The sequence below is a fragment of the Lycium ferocissimum genome, chromosome 9 (assembly GCF_029784015.1).
Source record: "Lycium ferocissimum isolate CSIRO_LF1 chromosome 9, AGI_CSIRO_Lferr_CH_V1, whole genome shotgun sequence".
Lineage (NCBI taxonomy): Eukaryota > Viridiplantae > Streptophyta > Magnoliopsida > Solanales > Solanaceae > Lycium > Lycium ferocissimum.
Window position 1 is genome coordinate 40,920,964 of NC_081350.1, and position 24,965 is coordinate 40,945,928.

Sequence of the window (24,965 nt, forward strand, 5' to 3'; positions counted from 1 at the left end):
GAGCGGCCCGAATGTAACTTGAACATGAGCATGAAACGTGAGTAAAGTACGAAAACGATAATTTGAAAATACATGTATATAAAACTTCTTGTAACGCGGGGAATGCTATAGTGTAACCGACAACATGATGCGGTACTTGCGCCCCTGCAGAGAGAACACTCACCTTGCCAGGGGATATGAGATTTAAGTAATAATAGCATGTAAGGATCCAAGCGCATAATGAAGGTGTTGCTTGCGACAACCACTTATCCTACGGTGGCAACGTAGTTTCGGGCTATCGAGCCTTCTCGTTAACTAAGCAATCCCAAAACATGAACATGATATAGTTGGCTAAGCCCATGATTTTCGTGAAATAACTTGTAAATAACTTGTAATCATGATTTCACGAAATAACTTGTAATATGGTTTCATGAGATAACTTGTCGTAATCTTGCAAACATATCTTGATTCGTGAGTAGAAACAATAGTTCATAAATATATAGATATATAATTTGACTTGAAAACATGCTTGTAACTTGCTACATAAAATCATAAAATTTCATATAACATAATGCGAACACATGAGGAAGAATTCATGATTCATGGATTAAGCTAGGGTTCCTAATAACCGTAATGGAAGATTAGGAATACAATAACGAATATAGATACAAAGTTCATGTGTATAAATACATAAATACGGGCTACCAATATGTTGGTTTTAATGCCTAGGGTTTGAACTTCATGGATATCAAGAAACGGAGCATGGGGAAGAACGTAGAGATTCCCGCATGTGGATGGAAGTTCTACATGCCTTAGCTTCCTGCTTTTGGGCGTATCACAATGTCCTTCCAATCCCTTACTTTGATCTATAATAATAAGGTCATAGGGATTCTATATTAGCAACAATGTCCATGCTTTGTTCATCTAAGCATTTTATCAAACACTTGGTGGGCATGAAGCTCACAACCTCATTAATGGTGTTTTCTTCACCCAATTTCCCATTCTATTACTTCTGATTCTACAATCTCAATTAGATGTAATTAACATCATTCTTCATCAACCACATGAATACAACAATCCCAAGTCAACAATCCAAAAACCCTAGCATAGTTCATATAATTCTCTTTACCAAATCTATTTACTATCCTCCCGAGGACTCGTCAATTCGCAACTATAGATGATTAGAGAGTAGAAACATTACCTTAGGTAGTGGTTGAACAAGTCTTGAGTGGAGTTACTCCTCTAGCACCAAAACCCTACTTCACTTCCTTGGGTTTTCTTGAATTAGATGAACTTTGGCTAGTTTCATACACTTGGGTTCATGGATTTGGTGTTATTGATTATGGATTTCCCTTGAATTTTCGTGTGGATGAAGGTTAGAGTATTCTAGAGGTTTTCTTGACCAAGAATGATGAAAATATGATTTTGGACGAGTTGGGTCTTATTTAAAGTAGTCCGAAAAAGTCTGGACAAAATCTCTCTGTCACAACTTGCGACGGGACTGTGGCGTCGCATGTCGTGTCTGCGAGTCGCACCTTTCGTCACGTACGGTGACGAGGCGATTTTCATCGAACGGATCTGTCGTAAAATGGCCATAACTTTTTACACGGATGTCCGTTTGACCCCGTAAGATCCGTTGGAAAGGTATTTCAATGCTCTACAACTTTCATCAAGGAAGTTTTCCCAAATTCTCAATTAATAATGGGGTTATGATCGTTGGAAGTAAGACCTTCTATAAACTCACTTGCAAACATGCCCCGTAGAGTGGCTTTCAACTTTGTTTTTTTCCCAAAGACATTTCTTATGACTTAGTTCCATTATATTATCATGTCATGATTCAAGCTTCGTCCGAAGTTACGAGGTGTTACAATTTAATACACTATTTATGACAAAAAATATCACATGAATATATATATTTTCATCATTAAACGGTTTCCGTTCGTTATACAAAGTGTGATTAAGCTTAGAATTTGACAATTAATAAATGAAAAATAGATTTTATGCATCTTTTTTGCCTATAACAGCGAAGTATTATTTAAATGTCAATCTTTGTTATAGGTGTATAACAACGATTCTCTATAACAGCTGAAATTTTTTGGACCCAACGATCTTTGTTATAGAGAGGTTTCTTGTATATTATAACTTTCCACAAGTTATGCCGGACAAGGCAAAACTTTTAACATTCAATATAATCTGAAAAAAGACATAAGTTTAGATTTCGATCGGCATAGTTAGCATTTATGTTGGCATATGTATCAGCACATCTATACAAGTTATCTTTGGCAAACACAAAACTTTCAACACTCAATATAATCGAAAATATTATGCTATCTTTATGCATAACTTGCTTCTAGAACTTGTGGTGAGCGAGACAAAAGTTCAATTTTCGAAGATAAAAATATTACAAAATTTATACCAACAAAGCATATATGGATATTTTCATTAAATAAGCAATTGTTGGCACAATAGTAAAAAAATTATGACAGTGCGACTAGAAGGTCACGAGTATAAATCAGGTAAATAACCTCTTTCTGAATTTTAAAGTTGTACATAAAACGTGACTAGAATATTAATTGTTCGAAGGTTGGGAGTAAATGTTTGATTTTCAAAAAAAAGGTTGGATGGAAAAATTTAACCCAATAATAATATACCTCGTACTAAGCCAGAAAATGAAGGGAGAATTTGGACACAAAGATAAAAGTTATTGCAGTGAAACGAGAAGATCACGAGTTCAAATCATGCAAATTGCTTCTCGAAAAAGGACAAGGTAAAGTTACATTCAATTTATCCATCCATAGCGGTTGAGACCCACACATAACAAAAACTTAAATTTTACCAAGCGTTAAATAGAATGAAGAATACAGGTATAGAAACTAATAATTTAGCTCTCATTTCCTTTCTTCCAAATCTCTTAACTGTCAAAAAAAAAAAAAAGTCTAGTTCAAACAAGCATTTAACAAACATTGGATAATGCATAATAAATCATAGTCTTGAGTAAATACTTACTCGCAAAAAGTATAACACTTATATCCTTTTAATTAGGACCATTAAAGACCCTACAATTTTTTCTAATTTCTCCATCATCACCTACAAGTACATTAATATTTCCCATCTTGATCATAGCCTTAGCAAAACTCTTTCTAAATGCATTTCCATTAGCTGCAAATCTTGAAACAATTGGTGCACTTAATTTATCCAAAGCAAGTTCTTGATCAATCTTCAAAATGCCCTTTTTTTGCAAAATTTGATTATAGAATTGATTGTCAACCGTAAAAGACGTATTTTGATCCAAGAATGTCGTTGGAACATCGTCCAATGTAGTTGGAGGGCTCGACGTGTTACAAAGCCCGAAAAGTTTCGTAACCAATTTAGGATCCATCGTGGGGTCCGGTTTTCCCGTACCTCGAAAATTCGAAACCCGAGATTGAAAAGAAAAGCAATGTGCAACTCCAACTGTATGAGCTCCTAGTAATGCCACCATGTCGTTTTTGTTTAGGCCAATGGTTCTGAAGAATCGTAAAGTTTCCGACACCGACTGGGCCGGGCCTGGCAAGTCCACTTCCAAGGCGTCCGATATGAGCCCGTCGCGCCGGCCCGTTGGGACGGTGTATTTGGGCCCACCAGCTAAAGAAACTGCATCTCGAGTAGCTAGTGACACAATGTCTGCACATGAAACAATTGAAGGACAAGTAGATTCTAATTTTTCCTTAATTTCATCAATTAGTTCATAACCTCGTCTTTGTAAAATTAGGACCGGAATCTTTCTACGATGTTTTATTTTTTGATGAATCTGAATCTATCAATATAGATGCGTCACAACCCTGATACAATAGTTACACAAAAAAAAAGATTAATATATGACCATCTAACAAAAATATTTGAAGATGACCATCTAACAAAAATATTTGAAGTTATTATGGTTTGCAATGAAGATATTAAGAAAGCTAGCTGCTTCATAAAAATAGATTTAATTCCTATTTTGGTGCTATTAGGTATAAAATTCAAGTTCTACGCATTGACAGTGTACAAATATTTACATAATTAGTTTATTAGAAGATAAGTGTAGATAACTCTATTTAGTATTAATTGATTGGTAACTTTGAATGAATGGTCGGTAACTTGCTATGACATGCTAAATTGCACTAATGATGTAAAAAGATCATATTACTGTCTAGGTATATAAGTTAAATTCTATAGTAATGAGTTTAAATTGTATTCGTTGACAACGTAACTTTTTTTTACACTCTCGGGTCACCTTTACGTGTTTTCATAGGTAGTCTGTCATATTTTCAAAATTACATACATATATTTTTTTTTTGGTTGTGTATTTAAGTTAAACCCCATAGTAATTATAAGTACGTTTCTATATGATAAACTTTAATCAATTGATAGTCCGTACTTACTCTGACACCACAATTATGAAAATGCAAGCTGAACAAATTTCTCTTTTATGGAGAATTACCTATGGATATAATTTTTTAGGTGATATAATCATATAAAAATTTATTTACATCATCGGTGTAAGTTAAACTATATAGTACTTAAATGTAAGTCTAAATGATAAGCTTTAATTGATAACTCGATAACTAACATGCTATAATATGTTACACCACGCAGATATATTTTTTTTAAAAAAATTATCAATATATATAACTTAAATCCGTACTTACTCTGACACCACAATCATGAAAATGCAATCGAAGCAAAGCTCCAGTAATAGAACGATCACTTTTGAACCTCTTTTGCACTACACTTTTCACGACGGATTCAGCCTTTGGACAATTTGTATTATAGAAACCAATTCTGAGTTGAGCTGATACTAAATCTTGAGAAAAATAACCCAAAAACATCAACAATAATGCCACTATCTTCATCTTTTTTTATTTGTTTGTTATACTTTTAAACCTAATAGAAACTAAATCAAGAGAAGTAGCTACTAATAATTCAAAAGAACTACGTATTGGAAACCATTTATATAGAGCAAGAATCATAATTTTGAGCTGAAGTTTGAAGTGTTCAACTATGTATCACTTTCTCATTTTTGTACATCTGGTAAGTTTATTATGAGATTATACTTGCATGAGCCGGCAAAAACAGTAGCCAATTAGAAGCACATACTCAAAGTAGCCGGCACTATACAGTAGGTTATTACCCTGACTTAAAGTGTCGTAGTTTAAGTTATATATATAGTGATATTGTAAAAAGGAATCAAATTATACTGATACCAGTATAGTTTAACTTGTGAGACTATAGGTCATTTACTATTTGTATCATATTAATTAACAATCAATGTGTATTGTAGATTTTACTAGTCGAGATTCGTGCTGCATATATAGAGACCATTTAAATGGAAGTCTCTCTACCAGAGTCTCTCCATTCTCAAGGGTTGAAATCAAGGCCTCAGTTAATGGGGGAATAAGATAGTAGGTCTCTTACTATGTTTACCATGTTAACAATTAATTCTAGCTTTTCATAGATTTTATTTGTAATTTATTGGTATAATCATCTTGGTATATATTTTTATTGGCCCGACTAATATAATCGCACAACATATATAGAGCCCATTTAAAGAAAAGCTCTCCTATCAGGGTGTTTCTCGATCTAAGTTTTTTAACCAGATACCTCTAGTTAATTAAAGAATGGAGAGTACCCCACCATGGACTACTAGAACAGTGGTTTCAGCCTGCAGACAATTAGAACTAGCAAAAACCAACTTAATTAAAAATTAAGCTGACAAAAGGTCATGGAATAAATAAAAGAACAAGAAGAAAAAACGCATTACAACCCCAGTATCCTAAATCACTGTTAATTACTCCCTCCATTTTATAATAAGTGTTTTTTTAGGCTTTTCAATTTTTTTCAAAATACGTGGTACTTTAAGATTTCAAGAATACTTTGGGCAGATTCTTTCAAAATTGTCCTTATTTAAATAATCAAGATTCATTAACTACCTTTTCTTTCTTGAGAGTTGCTAAATTGCCACACTAATTTGACCCAAATTTTCCCACACTTATGTAAAAACCATCATAACCTCTATTATATAATTTTAAATTAAGATAAACTTTGAGAAGAAACGATATAAATGATATTAAGTAAGCATAAATTATTAAATTTGACCAAAATAGTCATATGAATTTACCTCATTTGGGCCATTGTGGCCAAAATAGTGTGGCCAAAAGACCTTATTGTTCTTTTTATAGGTATTTTGATTATGTAAGCACAATTTGATTAGGGATAAGTTAGTAAAAACACTCCTAATTTTTTAGAAGTGAACAATTTCTCAAGAAGCGTGTATGAACTAAAAGAACCACTTATTATAGAACGGAGGGAGTAGCGACTATTAGTTGATGAAAGGAAAAATCGACAGCATATTCAATTGAGACAAGCGATTAATAGATAATGATAAAATCAATGGAATTTAAGTTATGCATAATATTCAACTTTCTTTGACTAGCTATAGACAAATGGCAGAACTTTTGTATAATTGGGAATCTAGGTACAGTGATATAAGTCAAGGTTACCTGATGGGAAGGATTGAAAAAATTACCTTAGCTTAAAGTGAAGAAAAATATAATGCTCTGTTTGATTAGAGGGATCAGAAAAAATAATTTCTAAACGTTTGGTTGATTATATAAAAATAATAATCGCATAAGTATATATGTAGCGCTTGGTTGAAGATATTAAGTAATTTTACATTAAATTACTAGGGATATAATACAAAAGACATCAAAAAAAGGGAAGAAAAATGCAAGACCTAGGGTGTGTCTCGTATGATGGAAAAAAATTCTTTTTGAAAAATAAGTGGTTTTCGTATTTATATCCTTGTGTTTGTTAAGTAAAAGAAAATATATTGTGCCAAGAGCATTTAGATACAAAATTTTAATTTTTGTGGACCGTTACTTTTTACATCGTTTGGCCATCTAAAAATATTTCTGAGATAAATCTCCTTAAAATGTGAAATTTGAAATCTTGAAAATAAGATACGTCATCAATTACTTATTACAATAGGTAAAAATAACCTGATAATGTAAAAATTATTTACACTGACAATGTATAATTATATGCTACTTAAACTCATCAATATAGCTTAAACAAACACTATAAAGGTGGAGTTTGGGTGATGAGGGTGCTTTCACCATTTAATTTTTCAAATATTAAACCATAATCAAATTAAACGGCTCAATACTCCCATCAAACTTTAACAAATCCAACTGAGCTGTTATCTCAAATTTTATACACTTTCCAAATGTTATTGCCACGCTGTAAAGACTAAAAATATAGTTATTAATCAAGAGAATAAATACTCAGAGATTTCAAAATTAACAAGTTGTAGGAAAAAAAGAAAATGAATTTGTCGGCAGAAAGTGGACCATATTAGAAAATCAGTTCCACTGGCTTTTTCAATAACCCCACATGCATCCACATAACATTATAGTAAAAGAAAACTTATGATTAATAATAACTTTTAAGTAATATTTAAACTTTTGAAATTATTATTACATTTTCCCAAAATCCCCTAATAATTGTTATGTCACATCGACCATACAACATCATATATGATATGAATTGAAAGGAATATTTTGTTTCGATTTTTCAAAAATTAAAAATTAGCACCTCAAGATTCGACTAATAATTCTGACATGATACCAAATGATTTCTTTATCATGCACCTTTTACAATGTTGTGTTTGTCACCTTGTGAGTAGCATATATTCACCAACAAAGGCTGCAGATAGTTGTTAACTATTCATCCGTCCTAGATTAGAGGCATGGAATTCGAACTCTAAAAATAAACTCTTCCTTAATAGGCAATATGTTGCCTCAAAATTGTACATTCCAATTTCAACAGAGATTAATCAGGTCCCAACTCCCAAGATAGTTACTAGAGTCTAGGGAGAAAAAAATGAGAGCATATATTTCAGTCACACTTTCATTTAGTGTTTGATACTCGCATTAACATCGATTAAATTTGAATTCGTGGCGAAAATTTTCATATTGGAGATTCGAATTCAACTCAGGAAGTCCAACATTAAAAGTAAAAATAGTTACCAGAGTTTAGGGAGAACAAAAAACGAGAGCATATATTCCAATCTTTTACGCTTAATAATCTTTTCTTTTTTTCTGCTTGATTCACACATTGAAGCCGATTAAAGCGTCGGAAAATTCCTCAATGGAGATTCAGATTCATACCAGAAAATCGCACATTAAAGGCAAAATGCTTCCTAACACTATGACAACTTCATATCCAAAACTCAAACTGAAACTTCTAATGAAGAATGATACTGACAATAGTTACCACTTCACCGTAACCTATTTTTGTTTATACTACCTACCTCCACCTAGCCTCCATCACCTACCCCACCTACCACCAACCGCTCGATTCAAACCCCCCATGCCTACTCCCACCCCCACCCCAACCCCGTCACACAAACAGCGGCCCCACCTACTCCCCACCACCCAAAGTTGCACTCTGAATTAAACAGTCTAATACTATTTTGCTTTGAATATATGTAAATGGTCTTAAAATGACATTTTCCGTTACACCAAATAATCTTTCTATTTAAGACCTTAACACATTATACCTTCTATACCTTTCTCTCATTCAAACCATTTTGTTCCAATGACTACCAATAGCTCAATAATAGTAGCTATAATTCCATGGCCCGAACATGGCCATTTGAATCAAAACATGGCCATTTGAATCAACTCTTCCATATTGCTAACTTCATATTTTCACACAATATCCCTCACACTTCATTTCTCTCACTAATAAAAGCCAAGAACTAAAAAGTCACACTCAAAATTCACTCAACTCATCAAATATACACTTCAATGACCTCTTAACACCTTCTATAACCCAAAATTCACAACTCCAAGCTGTGTTGCTGATGAGTACGCATTTTTTGAGTTCTTGGATAATAGGCGAAGATATATTCCTTATAAATTTGAATGAGAATATATTCCGGATCAATAAAAACACACCAATGCATGCCCAACCCGCCACCGCACTATCCACCCACCCGCATACCTTCACCACACCCCACCTACCACTAATCGCCCTACCCATACCCCCACCTACACCCACTCCCCCCCCCCCCCCAACCCCACACCTCGCCTACTCCCCACCACCAGAATTTTCTCTCCGAATTCAAAAATCTCATAGTTATTTGCTTTAAATATATATACAGATGCTAAATACTTTTAAAATGACATTTTTCGACCGACATACTAAACACAAAAAATGAGAGAAAAATCGCTTATTCTCCGAGAAAACATTTTCCATCATACTAAACACACCCTTAATAATCTTTCTACTATTTAAGGCCTTAACATATTATACCTTCTATACATTTCTCTCATTTTGTTCCAATGGCTACCAATGTAATAGTAGCTATAATTCCATGGCCAGAACATGGCCATCTCAATCAACTCTTCCATATTGCTAACTTCATATCTTCACACAACATCCCTTTACACTTCATTTCTCTCACTAATAAAAATCAAGAACTAAAAAATCACGCTCAAAATTCACTCAACTCGTCAAAAATACACTTCAATGACCTCTTAACACCTTCTATAACCCAAAATTCACTACCCAAAGACGTAAATTTCGCTAATGAATATCATTTTTGGAGTTCTTGGATAACAGGAGAGTATTTTCCTTAAAAATTTGAAGAAAAACATTTTTCATAAAAATTTGAAAGAAAACATTTTCCAGATCAATAAAACATGCTAATGCATCACTCACCCACGCCCGCACTATCCACTCACCAGCATACCTCCACCCCACAACCCACTCGCCCACCCTGACCTAACCCCAATACCTACCTCCCACCTATCCCTCCCATCCCCTGAGCCACCTACCACCCTACACCCATTCCCCACCCCAACCCACCCCATCCAATAACCCCAATTGCCTGCAACCCCCCCCCCCCCCACCAACACACAGACCTCGCCTACTCGTCACCATCAAAAGTTACATTTCGAATTCAAAAATCTCACGGTGTTTTGCTTTGACTTATTTTTCCGTGGAAAACATTTCGCGTGTACCAAAATAATCTCTCTATTTTAAAACCTTAACACATCATACCTACTATACATTTCTCTCATTCAAATCATTTTATTCCAATGACTACCAATTCATCAAACAACCAAATAATTGTGGCTATAATTCCATGGCCAGAACATGGTCATCTCAATCAACTCTTCCATATTGCTAACTTCATTTCTTCACACATCATCCCTGTACACTTCATTTCCCTCACTAATAAAAACAAAGAACTAAAAAATCGCGCTCAAAATTCACTCAACTCATCCAAAATACACTTCAATGACCTCTTAACACCTTCTATAACCCAAAATTCACAACCCCAAAACGTAAATTTTGCTGATGAGTACGCGTTTTTGGAGTTTTTGGATAAATTGGGGGACCCCATTTGCAAAATATGCGTTGAAATCGCGAAAAAGACGAAAAAATTGGTTGTTGTTTTTGATTCTTTAATGACTGATGTTATAAAAGATGTTTATTCAATATCAAATGTTGAGTGTTATTCATTTCATGCTATTTCGGGTTTTACTATGTATTCTACTTTTAGACAGGTTGTTGTTGATCAAGATAATGATGAAGTTGCACGCCAAGTGTTCGATGAAATGCCTCAAAGGGTAAACTGTTTAGAAAAGGATGTTTTTGATCATGATGAAGTTGCACACAAAGTGTTTGATGAAATGCCTCAAAGGGAAAACTGTTTTGGACCGGGTATTTTTGATCGCGACGAAGTTGCACGCCAAGTGTTCGATGAATTGCCTCAAGTGGAGGATTGTTTTGGACCGGATATTTTTGAGTTTGTGAAAAAGGAACGCGAATGTAATCTTAATACTGGAGAGTTTATGAATTCTTGTAGGGAATTGGAAGGGAAGTACTTGGATTTACTTGCTAATGTTAGGAAGAAGCCATTGTTTGCTCTTGGTCCATTTCACATGTTGCAAGAATTTTCACCCGAGTCATCGAGCAATGGGTATCGTCATGAATGCTTGGAGTTTCTCGATAAGCAAGATGCTAATTCGGTGATGTTTGTTTCGTTTGGAACGACTACTACATTGTCGCAAGAGCAAGTGAATGAGCTCGCGCTCGGTTTGGAAAAGAGCAACAATAAGTTTATATGGGTGCTAAGAGAAGCGGATAAAAAGATGGATACTGAGGAATGCGAAGGGAGGAAAGATGGGAACTTTGAATTGCCTGAAGGGTTTGAAGAAAGAGTGGAAGGAAGAGGAATGGTGGTGGGAAATTGGGTACCCCAATTGGAAATCTTGGGACATAAATCGACGGGCGGGTTCTTAAGTCATTGTGGATGGAATTCTTGTATGGAGAGCGTTAGCATGGGAGTTCCTATAGCAACTTGGCCGATTCACGTGGACCAACCGTATAATGCTGTTTTTGTAACCAACGTGCTGAAGATTGGAATCCCGGTTAGAAGTTGGGCTCGTAGGGAAGAATTGGTAACAGCAACGGCTGTTGAGAAAGCTGTCAAGACTTTGATGGGTACACTGGAAGGAGAAGAGATGCGACAGAGGGCAATGGAATTGAGCAATAAGATCAAGAACTCTGTTAGCCATGGAGGACTTGCACATAAGGAAAGGGAATCTTTCATTTCTTGTATTACCAAATAAAATTTCACTTAATGACATCAATATTTAGTCTATCAAGTATGTCATGTATGACTTTTTTCAAGTGCCATGTTTCCATTAAATTTAATGCATACCAGATTTCTGGCTTTTTAGTTTGTAATATGAATAACAATGCATAGGTATCAAAGTGGCTAGTGTTTTATTAAATGAAAAAGATAAGAGACAAAGGCAAGGCAGGCCATTCAACCTAACCTCATTAACTCTAGAATAAAAGAAGCATTGTCCTCTTTACATAAATATACAGGGAAGAGATAATCTAGAACTGGCAGCCAAATTTTTGGAGAGTTTGAGCTTTCCAAAAGATATAAAAGGTCATGTCTTGATGACTTCCTTATGAGCTATGTTGCTCAAACTCTCCAACAATGTCACTGTATCCGCATCGGATCCTCCAAAAATGCATTATTTTTTAAGGATCCGACACACACTAGGCTGCATTTTTGGAGAGTCCGAACAACATAACAACTTATCTGGTAATATAGGAGATGAAAGATTCCATTTCCTTGCGTGCACGTCCTCCATTGCTAACAGAGTTCTTGATCTTATTGCTCAAATCCACTGCCCTCTGCCTCATCTCTTCCCCTTCTGCTGAACCCATCAGAATCTTAACAGCTTTTTCGACAGCAGCTGCTGTCACCAGTTCTTTTCTTTGAGCCCAAGTCCACACTGAGATTCCAATTTTCAGCACATTTGTTATAAAAACAGCATTATATGGCTGGTCTGCATTGTTAGGCCAAGCTGCTATTGGCACCCCCATACTAATGCTCTCTAAACAGGAATTCCATCCACAGTGACTCAAGAAGCCACCTATTGATTTATGTCCCAAGATTTCCAACTGGGGCACCCAATTTCTCACCACCATTCCTCTTCCTTCAACTCTTTCTTGAAACCCATCTGGCAATTCAAAGTTCCAATTTTTCCCTTCAAATTTCTCAGTGTCCATCTTTTTATCCGCTTCTCTTAGTACCCAAATGAACTTATGGTTGCTTTGTTCTAAACCAAGTGCGAGCTCATTGACTTGATCTTGGGAGAATTTAGTGTTTGTCCCAAACGAAACGAATATTTCTGAGTTAACGTCTTGCTCATCGAGGAATGCTAAGCATTCATGACAAGTCGTGCTGCTGCTAGAGTCGTCTGATTCTAGCAGCAGCATATGAAGTGGACCAATAGCCCACAAGGGTTTCTTGTGTGTGCTTTCATTTGCAAGTAAATCTAGGTACTTACCTTCTACTTCTCTGCAGGAATTGATGAATTCTCCGGAGTTAAGCTTCCATTCACGTTCCGTTCTAACAAACAACCCCATATACGGTCCAAAACAACTCTCCATCGTGGGGAACTCGTCTTGCAGTTGCTGAATCATTTTGTCATGATCATCGTCAACTATGTCAATGCATCGTCGGAACAAAGAATATCTGGTAAAAGCTGGGACGGAGTGGAAGATATAAGACTCGACATTTGGGAATGAAAGCACATCCCCAATAGAAGTCCTCATTGGATTATCGTGAATTATGACCAATCTCTTCGCATTGGTGGAGAGATGAACACATGCTCGATGAATTGGCTCGGTAAGTTTTTTCAGCAGAACTGCAATCGAAGGCAGATCATTATCAGCATTTCCGGTATCTTCTGTTTCAGAAGGCAGCAAAAGGTCATCCAAATGAATGTTGGAGACTCCGAGACCATCTTGGACGCGCTGCCTGAAATTTTGACTTTGATCAGCAAAGCAGAGCAAGTGTACTGGTATGTTGTGGGAGGCGATGAAGCGAGCAATAATGAAGAGTTGGTTGAGATGGCTATACTCAGGAAATGGCACCAAGGCCACAATCACTTCATTAAGGTGAACAACAATGCCTGATGAGTTGGAAGCCATTGGAACAAAAGGAGAAGAACTGAGTTGAGAACTGAATGACTTGCAATGAGCTTAGGGCTGAGTGAGGTAAAATACTATTCCCTCTTATAATCACAGAAATATAAGATATGTTTAAACCACAAGTTCTAAAAGGACATCTGGGATGAGCCAAAAGTCGGTCTACTTTTCTTGAACTTTGTGTCGAGTTAAACACCATCACATAATGAGAGGAAGTAATTGTTTAATAAGTTCAAGTGCCAAGTTTCCTTTTAAATTTAATGCATACCAAACTTCTGTGTTGTTAGTAATATGCATGTAAAGACCACAAAAGTACGAGCCACTCTCTTGACAAAAGTAGACTATAATTAATACATAGGCATTTACCGAGGTAAAAGGGGGAGGGGAGGGGGGAAGCATGCATTTCTCTTAAACCAAGATAAGAAACCTGTTAAGAAAACAAATAGGCCAGATGTCTGGCATTTATTTGTCTGATGCATGAGAGGAAATTTTTATTTATAGAACCAAGAACTATGTTGCTAGGGCTCTTCGGATGTGTGTCAGATCCTCGAAAAGCTATGCATTTTTTAACAACCTGACACGTGTGTGGTAGCATTTTTGGAGGGTCTAAGCAACCTTGAGCAACAATACATCCCAGATGATGTTTCCTCTCCCTTTCTACTTGATAATGGTGATGTTCGATCCAGTTTATGCGCACTTCAACTAATTTATTGAGTACTTGCTATATCGCACCAATACAAATACTCGGTAACTCTGGCCTAAAGAGAACTCGGTCTTCTCCTGACTATGTTCTTCCTTTTTCTGTTGTCCACAGCTTGGAAACAATTTTTTTTAGTGACAGGAATATATTCATAATGTTACATTTTTCTAGTAATCTGGAGCCTCACAAATCGACTTGTTTTGAACAATATTTTGGTTCCATACATGATTGTAGCAGGACACATATATTTAGTGTTTGTAAGCAGATAAGTTTCACTTTTGTTTTTTTTTTTGGTAAGAACCAATTGGCTATGTTGCTCGGACTCTCCAAAAATTCTGCAACACTCGTGTCGGATCCTCCAAAAATGCACTATATTTGGAGGATTTGATATGCACCTGTTGACATCTTTGAAGAGTCAGAGCAACGTGGCCAATAGGATAATCAGAAATATTAACTCAACTATCTCCAACTCCATTAGCAATCAAAGCAAGAGGAGATCATTGATGTTAGTATAAGGGATCAACCAGATCTATGCTCTAAGCATATTGATATTAGTATGAGCAATCCGCCAAGGGAAGCAACAAGTTACAAGTTACCACTACTAGAAAATGATCATGAAATCAAATTGCTATAAGGTAACTACTTATATAAATAACCATCCATACACCTCAAGGTTACAAGGTGACTAGTCTTCTATTTAACAACAAAAATAAGAGAGAAAAAGTAAGGCAGAAAATGTTACCATTGTCAGAAAAAAAAAGAAGTAAGGCAGAAACATCGGACCTAATTTCATCAAGTCAAAAAATGAAGGAAGCGCTATCGTGATGGCTTTCCTGTTTTTTCTTCTTAACAAGACACCCCCTATAAAGTTATTTTATAATATAGGATATGAAAGATTCCATTTCCACGACTAACAGAACTGATTAAGATGTATTTTACCACAATCTATAAATATGGTGTATAATTGTATTGGAGTTGGAAAAATGATTTGAAATGAGTAATAAATGCTAAAGGTAAAACAATTTTTTTTGTCTTACCTTTGCCTCCATTTCCTTCTTTCCACGACTAACAGAACTTTTGATCTTTTTGCTCAATTCCACTGCCCTTTGCCTCATTTCTTCATCGTCTGTTGTACCCATCAATGTCTTGACAGCTTTCCCAATGGTTGATGCTGTTACCAATTCCTCCCGGCGACCCCAACTCTTAACAGAGATTCCAATCTTCAACAAGTTGGTTACAAAAATAGCATTAAATAGCTCATCAAAACTAATTGGCCAAGTTTCTAGAGGCACTGCCATGCTAATGCTCTCGATACAAGAATTCCACCCACAATGACTCAAAAACGCGCCTGTAGATGGGTGCCCCAAGATTTCCAATTGTGCGGCCCAATTTCTCACCACCATTCCTCTTCCTTCCACTCTCTCTTCAAATCCTTCTGGTAATTCAATCTTCCCATCTTTCTCTTCAAGTTCCTCCGCATCATCACCTTTTCTTAGTACCCAAATAAATCCATACTTGCTTTGTTCGAAACCAAGTGCGAGCTCATCGACTTGCTCTTGTGATAATGTAGTCGTCGATTCAAACGAGACGAAGATTACTGAATCAATGTCTTACTTGTCTAGAAATTCTAGGCATTCAAGATGGGTTCCGTTGCTAGAGTTGTGTGATTCTAGGAGCATATGAAGTGGACCAACAGCAAACAACGGCTTGCTTTTGCATTGGCTAGTAAATCTAGGTACTTACCTTCTAGTTCTCTGCAGGAGTTCATGATTTCTCCGGAGTTGAGCTTCCATTCATGTTTCATTCTAAAAACACTGCCAGATTATGTCCATCCATACTCTCCAATGACGGAAAGTCATCCTGCATTTGCAGAACCATTTTGTCATGATCTTTATCAGCTACGTCAGGAATACTTTGTTGAAGCCCCGAATATCTGGTAATAGCTGAAATGGCGTGGAACATATAAGACCCCACGTTCGGGATCAATGAATGGACATGCCTCATATGATCCTTCATTATATTTTCATGAATTATGACCAATCTCTTTGCATTTGTAGAGAGTTCAAGGCATGTTTTACAAATGGGCTCGCCGAGTTTGTGCATCGACACTACACTCAAAGGCAGACCATCGCTTGCATGTTCTGTTTCTGCCGGAGAAGAAGGTAGAAAAAGGTCATGGAAATGGATGATTGAGGCCCATTGACCACCTTGGGCACGTAGCTTAAGATTTTTGCTTTGATCAGCAAGACAGAGGAAGTGTACTGGTATATTATGGGAGGTGATGAAGCGAGCAAGAACAAAGAGTTGATTGAGATGGCTATACTCGGGAAATGGCACCATAGCCACAATCACTTCATTAAGGTGAACAACATTGTCCGATGAGTTGGTAGCCATTGTAACAAGAGGAGAAAACTTGAGAAAAATGAATAAGGTACAATGAGTTTTGGACATCTATGGAAAACACTTGTCTCGTACTCCTATCTTGTTCATATGCATTTAAATATTAAACACAAATGCATGTGCTACTCCTTTGATAAACTTGTCTATGATTACATGCATGTGATATGCTTCTGGGAAATCAAAAGTAAATCTGTAATTCATTATAGTAGTGCAACATTGAGTTTCTTTGTGCTCGAATCGTGTGCCTTGTGCTGAATGAAGGTTTTATTATCTGATGATGCTAAGTTAAAAACTGACTATTCTGAAAATTTAAGTGTCACACAACCCAAGATTTTGGGTTTTTACATTATTCTTGTGCTTTAATCTTTTATTGACTGATTCTTACTTGATGCTCTTCATCTAGTCTCAATATTAATAAATGCAGATCTGTATGACCATACAATCAGATCCAAAAATCAAACACCTTCCTCCCCTATGAAGTTATTCGAATATACGGGATATGAAAGATTCCATTTCCTTGCGTGCAAGTCCTCCCCGGCTGATGGAGCTTTTGATCTTTTTGCTCAACTCCGCCGCCCTTTGCCTCATTTCTTCACCTTCTGTTGTGCCCATCAAAGTCTTCACAGCCTTCTCAATGGTTGATGCTGTCACCAATTCCTCCCTACGTGCCCAACTCCTGACAGAGGTTCCAATCTTCAGCAAGTTGGTTATAAAAATAGCGTTAAATGGCTGATCGTGATTGGTTGGCCAAGCTGCTAGAGGCACACCCATGCTAATGCTCTCAAGACAAGAATTCCATCCAGAGTGACTCAAAAACCCGCCTGGAGATGAATGTCCCAAGATTTCCAATTGAGGTACCCAATTTCTCACCACTATTCCTCTTCCTGACACTCTCTCTTCAAATCCATTTTGCAATTCAATCTTCCCATCTTCCTCTTCAAATTTCTCAATTTCCATCTTTTTATCCGCTTCTCGGAGTACCCAAATAAATTTATGGTTGCTCCGTTCTAAACCAAGTGCGATCTCATTGACTTGCTCTTGTGAGAATGTAGTGGTTGTTCCAAATGAGACGAATATTACTGAATTAACGTCTTGCTTGTCGAGAAATTCTAGACATTCATGACGAGTCCTTTTTCTAGAGTCGTGTGATTCTAACAACAGCATATGAAGTGGACCAATAGCCCACCACTGCTTCTTGTCTTTTGTACGTGCAAGTAAGTCTATGTACTTACCTTCGATTTCTCTGCAGGAGTTGATGATTTCTCCGGAATTGAGGTTCCATTCGTGTTCCTTTTTCACAAAAGCTGCAGCATTCAGTCCACTATAACTCTTCAACAACGGAAACTCATCGTGCATTTGCTGGATCATGTTTTCATGATCATCGTCATCAACTAGGTGATCAATACTTTGTCGGAGCAAAGAGTATCTAGCGAAAGCTGAAATCGAGTGGAACATATAAGACTCTACTTTCGATATCAATGAATGGACATCCCTTATATGATCCCTCATTATAGAGTCATGAATTATGACCAATCTCTTCGCATTAGCGGCAAGATCAATACATGTTCTTTGGATAGGCTCAACGAGTTTTCTCAAAAATATAACAATCGGATGCAGACCATCATCTGCATCTTCTGATTCTTCTATAGGTACAGAAAGGTCATGGAAATGGATGTTAGAGGACCCGAGACCACCTTGGACGCGAAGTTTCAAATCTTGGTTCCGATCAGCTAGGCAGAGGAAGTGTATCGGTATGTTATGGGAGGCGATAAAGCGAGCAAGCACAAAGAGCTGATTGAGATGGCTAAAATCAGGAAATGGCACCATTGCTACAATTACTTCATTAAGGTGAACATTATTGTTTAGTGAGTTTGTAGCCATTGGAAGAAAAAGAGAAGAACTGATTGGTATAACTTACAATGAGTTTAGATGCTTAACTTATATATAGAAATAAAAGAAGTTTAGCTCCCGCTTGTTTGACGCACGGTTTATAATATAAAGGAAATATGTGATCGACTTAATCCTTACCTACCGGTAATACTTAGACTATGTCCAAGATGCCAGCCGTTTGTACATATTTTCATAAAATATTAGTTACCAAAACAAAAAAAGTGATGTGCAGATCTGGGATCATTTTCTAAGGTGGAGTTTTGACTTTCTCTTAAACCAAGATAATAAACGTGTTAAATAAAAAGTAGACTAATAGCATGTTTGGTCAAGCTTCTAGGTAGCCAAATGACTTTATTTTTTCTTAAAAAAATGTGTAGTTTAGAGAGTTGAGATGTTTGGTCGAGTTTTTACGATAAAATAAGTGATTTTGAGTTCTAGCAAAAACTATTTTTCAGCTAAAAAAATTAATTTTTCCTCGGAAGCACTTTTGAAAGCTTGATCAAGCACAAATTATTGTTCTATTATTGACAAGAGTACTTTTCAAATTGACTCTCCAAAAATACTTTTCCGAAAAATACTTCTGACAAAGACACTTTTAAAAATAAGCAAATTTTAAAAATTGGACCAAACAAGCTATAAGAAACTATTCTCTATTAATTTAAACTTTAGATAAAGTTGCACACAATTCAATGACCTATCAAAGTAGATAAAGGTGGTGAATTCAAGTCTCCCCAACCCCTATTGGCAAAAGAAAGAGAGAGAGGAAATTTCGACTTGCTTGACACAAGAAAACTTCATGACAGTTGTTAGTAGCATTTAATTATTCTCACTACTAAAATGCGCAGAAGAGAAGTACTCAATAGGAAGAACCAACTCCAGACGATCAATGTTGCCTTTATTGATTTAATTGTACTGCACCTTCAACAAATTCCACGAAATACGCCTTTATTCGGATTAGATTGTTTGCATCTCGACAAATTTCATGAGAAACCTGTTACTTGCTAACAACGTTGTGACCAATTCTCAACCGACTTCATTGACCATAGGCCAATACCCTTGGGTAAAAAATATTCTTATATTTAATGTGTTGGCATGTAGTAGGTCAGCAAAATATACAAACTCTCTCACTTCTCTATATATATTGTTTAGAAGAGAAAATGACAAAGATGGTCACTTATGTTTGGGGTTTAGGTTCAAAATAGTCCCTTAAGTGATTATTTAATTTGCCAAAAGTAAACACTTTTATCTTTATCAAATATTTAACAAACTCCGTCTGGTTAGATTTAACGAGAATTGAAAAAAAAGACCGTTAAGACTTCCCATCATAATTTAAAATGAAAGGAGAAGTGTTTTACTATAAACACTAGTAATACATTAGTCTAAGGAAACACAATTGTGAGTGCAGAATCAATGGACCCATCATGAATGACATAAAAGTAGCAGATAAATTAGCCATTAGTATACAAAACATACTTCTGTACAGTCATTGCCAGTAAGAATTTCAATAATCATACAAAACTGTAGAGAACCTGATAACAGAATAAAAGCAGCTCTCTTCTTGGTTGATATGGTATATATTTGCAGATTCATGAAATATAAAAAATTTACAGCCACTGATGATCATCTTTATACTCGAATCATCCCTTCGCGACTGTTCTTGTAAAAATCCAGCAGTGCTGTTACACAACTCAAAAAGGCATAATAAGCTATGTTGCTCGGACTCTCCAAAAATGATGCAACACCCGTGTCGGATCCTCCAAAAATACACTACTTTTGGAGGATTTGACACACACCCGTTGATATTTTTGAATAAGCACTAATTCAGCCCTAAACACATAGTTAATAAGCACTAATTCAGCATGTTGAATCTTATAGCTTTTTGATCAGAGCCAGAAGCAAACCATCACCTGTCCACCATTTCAATGCGCTGTCAAGATTTTTACTTGTATGTAGACTTATTGCAAGCACAATAGAGTTTTAGAGGGAAAAAAAAAAAAAAAAAGCAGAAGTTAAAGAGAGTACCTCTGTTAGAGAAACTACAGATGGCTCATTTCTTGGAGATGACTTGTTATTTTTCCAACTTTTAATGTCAGCTTGAATCAAATTTAGTTGTTCCTTTATTTCACGTAGCAATGTTAGCTCTTTGTGTGTGTCCAGTTCTTGCCTCGTACCTTGTCTCTCTACTTCAGCTACCTCAAATGTCGTCCTATTGACATGACGAATCTCTGCTGTATCTGAAGCACTAGTTGTAGGGGAAGCAGCTTCACCTACTCCATGTAACTTGTTCTCATGCTGTATAGGTACTAAATTTAGTTGCTCTTTAATGTCATGTAACAACATTAGCTCGTCATGTCTGTCGAATTCTTGCCTCGTACTTTGTCTCTCGACTTCAGCTATCTCAAGCGTTCTATTGACATGACGAGTCTCTGCTGTTTCTGAAGAACTAGCTGTAGGACAAATTTCCAAATGTGACTTGTTCTCATGCTGCATAGGTACTAAATTTAGTTGCTTCTTAATGTCATGTAACAATGTTAGCTCTTCGTGTCTGTCGGGTTCTTTCCTTGTACTTTGTCTCTCAACTTCAGGTATCTCAAATGTTGTCCTTTTGACACGACGAATATCTGTTGTTTCTGCAGCATTAGTTGTAGAATGAATTTTCGAATGTGACTTGTTCTCATGCTGCATAGGTACTAAATATTTCTTATGGCAATCAGTTTCATCTTTAACAAGTTGTTTTACAGCCTCTTTCGGGACAAAATCTTTGTCTTCAATTGCTTGAGGGACTTCAAAGACATCAAGAACATTCGGAGGAGGAGAAGCAGAACGACTAACAGCAGCTTCTTTATCTGTTTTATTCCCTCGATGCTGAACGAGTGTTTCTTTAAACTGCTCCAAGAAATTGTTACAAGAGCTTCTTTTAGAAGCCGGTAAACTAGACAACTTCGCATAGTTGGCACCAGCAATCTGTTTCACTCTTTCTTCCAACTTTTCAATCTGTTCACAGTATGAATTTATATCATTCAAATCGCGTTGTGGACTGATATTTTCATCTCTATCAACAACGCGCTTTTTCATGTTTGCATATTTCTGTGGAATATTCGGGTCGGATTTACACCTCCCAATAGACTGAACTTTCATTTCTTCATCTAAATTCTCGAGAAATTCGATATCACTAGCTTCAATATCATCATCATAGCCCATACTTAGAAGCTTATATCGGTAAGCATTGGCTTGATAATCCAATGCAAATTTCTCCATCTCTTTTTGATTAATAAGTTCTTGTAAAATTGACAATGATTCTTCAGCATGACTCATTTTTTCTTGTACAAATCTTTTATACTGTTCTGCTTCCATTTCTTCTGCAGCCTTTTCGCTTTGTAGACGTAAAATCATCGACAACGCTTCACTAGCAGCACTAGCTGAGGCTTCACTTTCTTCATCTATCTCATTATAAAGCTTCTCTATAAGTTGTTCTTGAACACAAAGTGTTTCTTGTAACGATTTAACGTCGAATCGGGACATTGCCTTGCCAATTTCAGCCATCAAACATAACAAACAAGGAAAAAGAAAAAAAAAAGTCAATCTCGTTTGTGCCTATAATAGGAGACACAAACAAGAATCCAAAATTTATTTGATAGACCGTAGTCAGCTGAGCACCCTTAGTCGGAAAATTATACTGTGTATATAGGTCGAATAACGTCCTTAACAAAATTCCTTGTTTCGCTACAGGCTAATTGATAATAGTAATAAATGAATACCCTAAAAAAGATGGGTCTAATTGCACTTAATACTTCAAATATTCAATTTTTTATCATTGATCATAATAATCCATGTTTTGATTTTGATCAACTTAGTGCACATCAACCAAGAAATTTTTAATTATTTACATTTACATTAGATATAAAAACCAAAGAGTTGAAAGAAAATATTTGAGATCTCATATAATTTTTTTTTTCTTCAAGAAATGACCCTCATATATATACTGGAAATTCAACAAGCAAAACATAAAGTGAAGATGAAAATTGCAAAATTTACAAGATACAAAGAGGATTATTTATTAAGGGATAAAAATTTTAACTAAAGGATTCAAAGATATATGAATTTTGTTGATAAAGGGAATCAATGAAAATAGAAAAACCCCACCAGAGGAAGATAATCAGATAGGCAAGATAAAAGAAATTAATTTTCTTTCCTCTATGAAGGTTTTCAGATCATAATTTTGGTTTTTTATGACAGTTTGTTGATTTATTTGTCTGTTTAGGTAATCCATAGGTACTCAGATTCACTGCGAACCCGCATTTAGTGTTTGCATCAAATTAAGTAATTCAAATACTAAGTGTCAAACTGTCAATAAGTGTTCTTTTTTCTCTTTTAAATTCACACCTCAATATATTTGAAAAAATTATGTCATTACCTTGAGCCTGTTGGATATATAAGGAAATTTAAGGAAAATAAATATGTAAATAAATTATATACTCCCTCTGTCCATAATATTTGGCACTTATTTATTTTGGAGAAACTCATATCTCCTTTATTTTACTTATTATTTATTTTGTTGAAGTAATTCTTATTTTTGTTTTCCAATAGGAAAGGAAAATTGAATTAATATGTAAGTAAACATAAAGAAGAGGGCCAGATCTGCAAATTTAGAAAATTGTCATTCATTTTGGAATGGACTAAAAAGGAAATGTTGCTGCATAAACTGGTACGAAATAGAGTATATATTTTTTTGGTTCCCATCTCCTGTAACCGTCTTGGATTCCAAATTTGCGCCAAAAAATTTCACTTACTTTTTACAAAGACGATTAGATTCCCATAACTCGAACAAAGAGATTATCTTGCTTCAACAAAAACTCACTTGGATAGATAATATACACTAGAAATACTAGCATATACAAATATAACCAATAGATATATTTGTATGGACTAGCTACTTTCCATTTGGTTACATTTCTCTTCTAAGAAGAGACTTTAGTTCCAAATAAAGAAAAAGACCTTTGAACTTTTTTGACAAAATAGTTGGACTTCATTGAATTCGAAGATGAATAAGTAGTATTAGATGATGATGAAGAAAAACTCTTTGGAGAAATTGATGATGAGTCATTAGCAGCTTCTCTATCATCTTCTTTAATTGTCTCTAACATCTTTGATGCTCTATTTCTCATAACATTTACAAATTGTGGTGGTGCTGTCTCACTAACAAACCTTGCAATACGAACATTTGCCATATTTTTAATTAGAAAATGTTGAAGATAGCTAGGTAAAAATTTGGTGTTTGAAGAGATAATTGGGTTGTCAATGATAATAACAAACATAATATAAGGTATGATATTTATAGGGGTCTGGATTAGATTATAATAAAACATGAATGCCAAGGCTTAAATTGATTTGGTTGTCTTAATCATGTGTATGGTGGAGTGTCAAATTTAGAGTCGGCTCGGATATATATTCACTAACGGGTCATTTTAGGCATAATACAAGTTAGGGGGGTTGATTTGCACAAAATGGATATTTTGGTGCCGGTATTTAAATTTGGGTTCAACTTTTGATATTTGTGTGGGACCGACCATTTTAAGTTTAATGAAATAAATTTAGACTAAAATATTCTTAAGTTGAGGGGAGAGATGGTAAAGATCGAGATGCCGCCAATTTTGAACCTATTTCATAAATTCATGAATCATGTGTCAGCAAATTGAAAGTCATGACGGTTTCTCTCTAGTTTGGCAATGGTATTGACCATTGTCTTGTGTTCAACATAATTTTCTTGTTGGATTACATTGGAGTTCTTCGTGAACATGCCAAATCATCATGATTTTAGAGTTATAAACAAAGAAGAAGGATTTAGAATCGTGACATGCAAATCATGATAGACTGGTAGAACGTCATGCTATATTCAACCTAGTTGTCTTGTTGGATTACTCATAAATCATGTATAGGGGTTGCCATGACTTCAAAACTACAAACAAAAAAGAGGGAAAATATATCTTAAAACGTGGCGTGCAAGTGATGACAAACTCTTGTGTGACATCACGCTATATTTAACTTAGTTATCCTATTGGATTACTAGCTCACAAATCATGCCGAATATGATCGCCATGATTTTAAAGCTATAAATAAAGAAGAGGAAAAAATAGATTTAGCCATTTGGGTCTACAAAATGCTGACAAAAGTTTCATTGTGATAGATCAGTATGATGTCATGCTATATCAGCCTTGTTGTTATATTGAATTACTTGCAAACTATGCCAGATCGTCACTATTTCAAAGCATGAAGAACATGAAAACACAATTCAAGACGTGACGAATCCGTACCACTTCATGTTATATACAACCAAGTTGTCATGTCAAATCACTTAGGAAGTAACCGGATCATCACAACTATCTACGCAATCGTGAAATGCACCGGCTTATATTGCAAGGACAAATATATAATTTGTCTTGTGTGTAAA

At 35.6% G+C, this 24,965-nt stretch overlaps 4 protein-coding genes and 2 pseudogenes across 4 annotated transcripts; 1 reads left to right on the forward strand and 5 right to left on the reverse strand.

The window, feature by feature from the left end:
- Positions 1 to 3,013: 3,013 nt before the first annotated feature.
- Positions 3,014 to 4,853, reverse strand: LOC132029314 (peroxidase 44-like; annotated as a pseudogene).
- Positions 4,854 to 9,994: 5,141 nt separating this feature from the next.
- LOC132030807 (zeatin O-glucosyltransferase-like) lies at positions 9,995 to 11,750 on the forward strand. The gene has a single exon (XM_059420559.1). It carries the CDS (start codon positions 10,107 to 10,109, stop codon positions 11,643 to 11,645), a length of 1,539 nt encoding a protein of 512 aa, XP_059276542.1. The 5' UTR covers positions 9,995 to 10,106; the 3' UTR covers positions 11,646 to 11,750.
- A 149-nt stretch (positions 11,751 to 11,899) lies between these two features.
- LOC132030808 (zeatin O-glucosyltransferase-like) lies at positions 11,900 to 13,596 on the reverse strand. The gene has a single exon (XM_059420560.1). It carries the CDS (start codon positions 13,528 to 13,530, stop codon positions 12,127 to 12,129), a length of 1,404 nt encoding a protein of 467 aa, XP_059276543.1. The 5' UTR covers positions 13,531 to 13,596; the 3' UTR covers positions 11,900 to 12,126.
- A 939-nt stretch (positions 13,597 to 14,535) lies between these two features.
- On the reverse strand, positions 14,536 to 16,655 carry LOC132031916 (zeatin O-glucosyltransferase-like; annotated as a pseudogene).
- Positions 16,656 to 16,800: 145 nt separating this feature from the next.
- Positions 16,801 to 18,581, reverse strand: LOC132030809 (zeatin O-glucosyltransferase-like). The gene has a single exon (XM_059420561.1). It carries the CDS (start codon positions 18,506 to 18,508, stop codon positions 17,108 to 17,110), a length of 1,401 nt encoding a protein of 466 aa, XP_059276544.1. The 5' UTR covers positions 18,509 to 18,581; the 3' UTR covers positions 16,801 to 17,107.
- A 1,248-nt stretch (positions 18,582 to 19,829) lies between these two features.
- Positions 19,830 to 23,477, reverse strand: LOC132030810 (uncharacterized). The gene is made up of 2 exons (XM_059420562.1): positions 20,540 to 23,477; positions 19,830 to 20,424 (listed from the first exon to the last, which is right to left on the reverse strand). Exons 1-2 carry the CDS (start codon positions 22,058 to 22,060, stop codon positions 20,401 to 20,403), a joined length of 1,545 nt encoding a protein of 514 aa, XP_059276545.1. The 5' UTR covers positions 22,061 to 23,477; the 3' UTR covers positions 19,830 to 20,400.
- Positions 23,478 to 24,965: the final 1,488 nt, after the last annotated feature.

Coding starts and splice junctions, on each gene's coding strand:
- LOC132030807 (XM_059420559.1), top strand. CDS start 10,107: ATGACTACCAATTCATCAAACAACCAAATAATTGTGGCTATAATTCCA.
- LOC132030808 (XM_059420560.1), bottom strand. CDS start 13,530: ATGGCTTCCAACTCATCAGGCATTGTTGTTCACCTTAATGAAGTGATT.
- LOC132030809 (XM_059420561.1), bottom strand. CDS start 18,508: ATGGCTACAAACTCACTAAACAATAATGTTCACCTTAATGAAGTAATT.
- LOC132030810 (XM_059420562.1), bottom strand. CDS start 22,060: ATGGCTGAAATTGGCAAGGCAATGTCCCGATTCGACGTTAAATCGTTA. Junction 20,425..20,539: donor CTGTAGTTTCTCTAACAGAG/GTACTCTCTTTA, acceptor AATGGTGGACAG/GTGATGGTTTGCTTCTGGCT.